The sequence below is a fragment of the Mus pahari genome, chromosome 7 (assembly GCF_900095145.1).
Source record: "Mus pahari chromosome 7, PAHARI_EIJ_v1.1, whole genome shotgun sequence".
NCBI classification, from domain to species: Eukaryota; Metazoa; Chordata; class Mammalia; order Rodentia; family Muridae; genus Mus; species Mus pahari.
In genome coordinates, this window is record NC_034596.1 from 96,146,515 (window position 1) to 96,149,758 (window position 3,244).

At 49.7% G+C, this 3,244-nt stretch overlaps 1 protein-coding gene across 4 annotated transcripts in view; it reads right to left on the reverse strand.

Annotated features, from left to right (window-relative positions):
* Trip11 (thyroid hormone receptor interactor 11) overlaps window positions 1-2,931 on the reverse strand; it is a 73,242-nt gene extending 70,311 nt beyond the window's left edge. For all 4 annotated transcript variants that reach the window (XM_029540782.1, XM_029540784.1, XM_029540783.1 and 1 more), the window contains exon 1: window positions 2,489-2,931. In XM_029540782.1, the coding sequence (XP_029396642.1) occupies window positions 2,489-2,627 (139 nt within the window). In that variant the 5' untranslated portion in view covers window positions 2,628-2,931. The remainder of the gene's footprint in view (window positions 1-2,488) is intronic.
* Between the last annotated feature and the right edge of the window lie 313 nt (window positions 2,932-3,244).

Genomic DNA, 3,244 nt, shown 5'->3' on the forward strand with positions numbered 1-3,244 from the left:
GGGAGGGAGGGATGGGGCCACCCACCTCAAAATTATTAATTCAGAATTCCTCCTGTCAAAAGGAAATGTAGGGACAAAGAGTGGAGCCGAGACTGAAGGAAAAGCCATCTAGAGACTGCCCCACCTGTATGGGGATCCATCCCATATACAGACACCAAACTCAGACACTACTGCAGATGCCAAGAAGTGCTTGCTGACAAGAGCCTGATATGGCTGCCTCCTGAGAGGCTCTGCCAGAGCCTGACAAATACAGAGGCGAGGCAGATGCTTGCAACCAACCATTGGACTGAGCATGGGGTCCCCAGTGGAGGAGTTAGAGAAAGGACTGAAGGAACTGAAGGGGTTTGCAATCCCATAGGAAGAACAACAATATCAACCAAGCAGACCACCACCCCAGAGCTCCCAAGGACTAAATGACCAACCAAAGAGTACACATGGAGGGACCCATAGCTCCAGCTGCATAGGTAGCAGAGGATGGCATTGTTGGGCATCAGTGAGAGGAGAGGCCTTGGTTCTATGAAGGCTCAATGCCCCAGTGTAGGGGAATGCCAGGGTAGGGAGATGGGAGTGGGGGAGTGGGGGGGCACCCTCATAGAAGCAGGAGGAGGGGGGATGGATAGGGGGTTTCTGGAGGGGAAACCGGGAAAGGGGATAACATTTAAAATGTAAATAAATAAAATAGTCAATAAAAAAAGAAAAGAAAAGAAAAATGGTGAGTTCTATTTGTTTAAGAGTACAGGAAGCTCTCTGGTGAGGAGAACAAAATGAACTCTTTATCAGGTTAGTTGGTAACTATTTTCCAGTTTAAGGTCAAAGAAATACCAGATAGTTCCTATCTGTAATACAGTAAGAATCTAGTCTTTCCCGCAGCTACCAGCCCTTGTCTGCCTTTAAAGTCCCATGGCCCTTTACTGGACATGTGAAGGCCTCTTGTTCTCACTGTCCTAAGCCATGAATCTTCCCAGTCAACAGAAGCCCAAGCAGTAAGACAGGTTTGGGTGGGATCCAGTTTTCCTTCGAAATATAATGACTTTTTCTATCAAACCATTTTACTCTATTTCCATCCAATACACACAGCTATTAAATCATGATGAAAAAACAGGAGTTGGGAGTATAATTCAGTGGAGTGTGCTTACCATGCATGAGACCTTGGGTTCAGTCTCTAGCTAGTCTTTCCCATAGATTAAACCAGAACAGGAAGCTGTTCATTTATAAAGAAATAAGTCTGTCCTAGCATATTGGCACTCACTAGTAATGTCAGCACTGAGAAGCAGAGACAGGAAGACTGTCAGCTCCGGGTCACCCTAATCTACACTGCAAACCTTGATTCAAACTTTAAAAGTATATATTGTTATTGTTGTATGATGATATACATCTGTGTCTGTGCACAATTTGGGTGCCTAGTGCCTGCTGAGGCCTAAAGGTGACATCCGATTCTCTGAAAACAGAATGAAGTGACAGCCGGTTGTGAGCTGCCTGCCACCGGGTGCTGGGAATCAAACCTGGGTTCTCTGGGAGGGCAGCCAGTGCCCTTAGAGGCTAGATCTTCCCACTTCCTTGATTAACAAATGTCAAGAAATCAGAAGAGTAATTAATCTAACCACTGTCTACAATCTAATTCTAGGTCACTATTCATTAGGATAACAAGATGATGACTTTAAAAATAAGGGAAGGAGCCTGGCCAGGTGAATCAGTGAGTAAAGGTGTTTGTCGTTCAAGCAAAGTAAAAAGAATTCCATCCTCAAATTCCACCTAAAGGGGGAAAGGGAACTCCACAATGTTTTCTACTGGCCTCCACACACGGGCGATGAGGTAGACACTCATGCATATGTGCATCATGTACACACACACACACACACACACACACACAGACACCACGATATTTTTTAAGTTTTAAAGTGAGTAAAGGTAGGTAAGATACTCAAAAGTTAAAGTTCTCCAAAAGTATAGGAGAATGTGCCATCCTACACAAAAATACGTTTTCAGCTGCAAAGTGTCTTCAAGATGAGCAAAATTAGAAAACAATTATATAGAAAAACAGCCCTATTCCCCTAACAACGTGTAAAGCCAGATCAAGAGTCACCAAGTGTTTAATCGTGAGTAATTAATGTTACAAAGTATTTGGGGGGGGGAGGGGGACAATTGCCATACTTTAGTTGTCATACTAAAGGAACAGGATCAAAATGAGATCAGTTCTCAAACTATGGGCAAAGTAATAGGCTTGGGCCGCCCAAATAAAACCCTAATTCGGCATAAAAGCAGCAGTTCCACTTCGCAGAGCTATCCAGAGTATTCAACGAGGGGAGGAGGACCGGAATTCTCCACCGTGGTCCTGAAGGCTGGAAAAGCGGCTGCGGAGGTAAAGGGAGGAGAGCAAAGAAAAAAGCGTGGAGTGACTCCTTCGGGACCGGTCCGCGTCTGCCGACGGACGGGACCCGGAACCAAGTGGATCCCAACCGAGCCCCACCGCCCTCGCTCCAGCTGTTACCTGGCACATCCTCCGTGCCCTCCATCAGCATATCTTTCGTGAAGTTAGAAATCTGGCCAGTGAGGGAAGCCAGGCTGCCCCCTACTTGGCCGAGAGACTGGCCCAAGCCGGAGCCGAGGCCCCCGAGCCAGGACGACATCGCTGCGGGCGGACACGTCCTCTCCAAATGTCCCTGGACGCCGAAGCTGGTGCGGATCCAGACGCTGAGGACTCGCAGGACACGGCGCTCCCACCAACGGCCGTGTCAGAAAGCCGAGGCCCGGCCTGACGCTTCACCGAGGGGTCGCCGCTGTGGACACCGTGGCCCCCGCGGGGCCTCCGCTCATTCCCACGGCTTCCCGCCGTGCGGCTGCACCACTTCTTTCTCAGCTTCACTGACTTTCCTCAGTTTCGTGGGCCAGTCCTGCCAACTCAACGCCGGGCGCCATGACACCGCCGGGAAAGCGGCAGCGACCATAGAGAAGCTCCGCGATGGCGTAGAAGGGCCGCTGCCAGAGGCGTTCCGGGCGCGAAGGACGGTGGGATCGCGGAGGACCAAGTAATGGGCCAGCCGGATCCGCGGCTTCCGCGTTACCTGCGGATCTTTAGGTGGAGACCGAAAAGGCAGTGGCGGCGGCGGTGGCCCTTCCAACCTGAGCAACTGCTTTTGTTTGTAAGAGGAAGTAACCCTTGACAGTGCCTTCTAATCCTGTCTACTGGAGCTATTGAATCGCTAGGAGTCGATCGGGTCGTCCCACCCCACGGGGAAGCGACCAT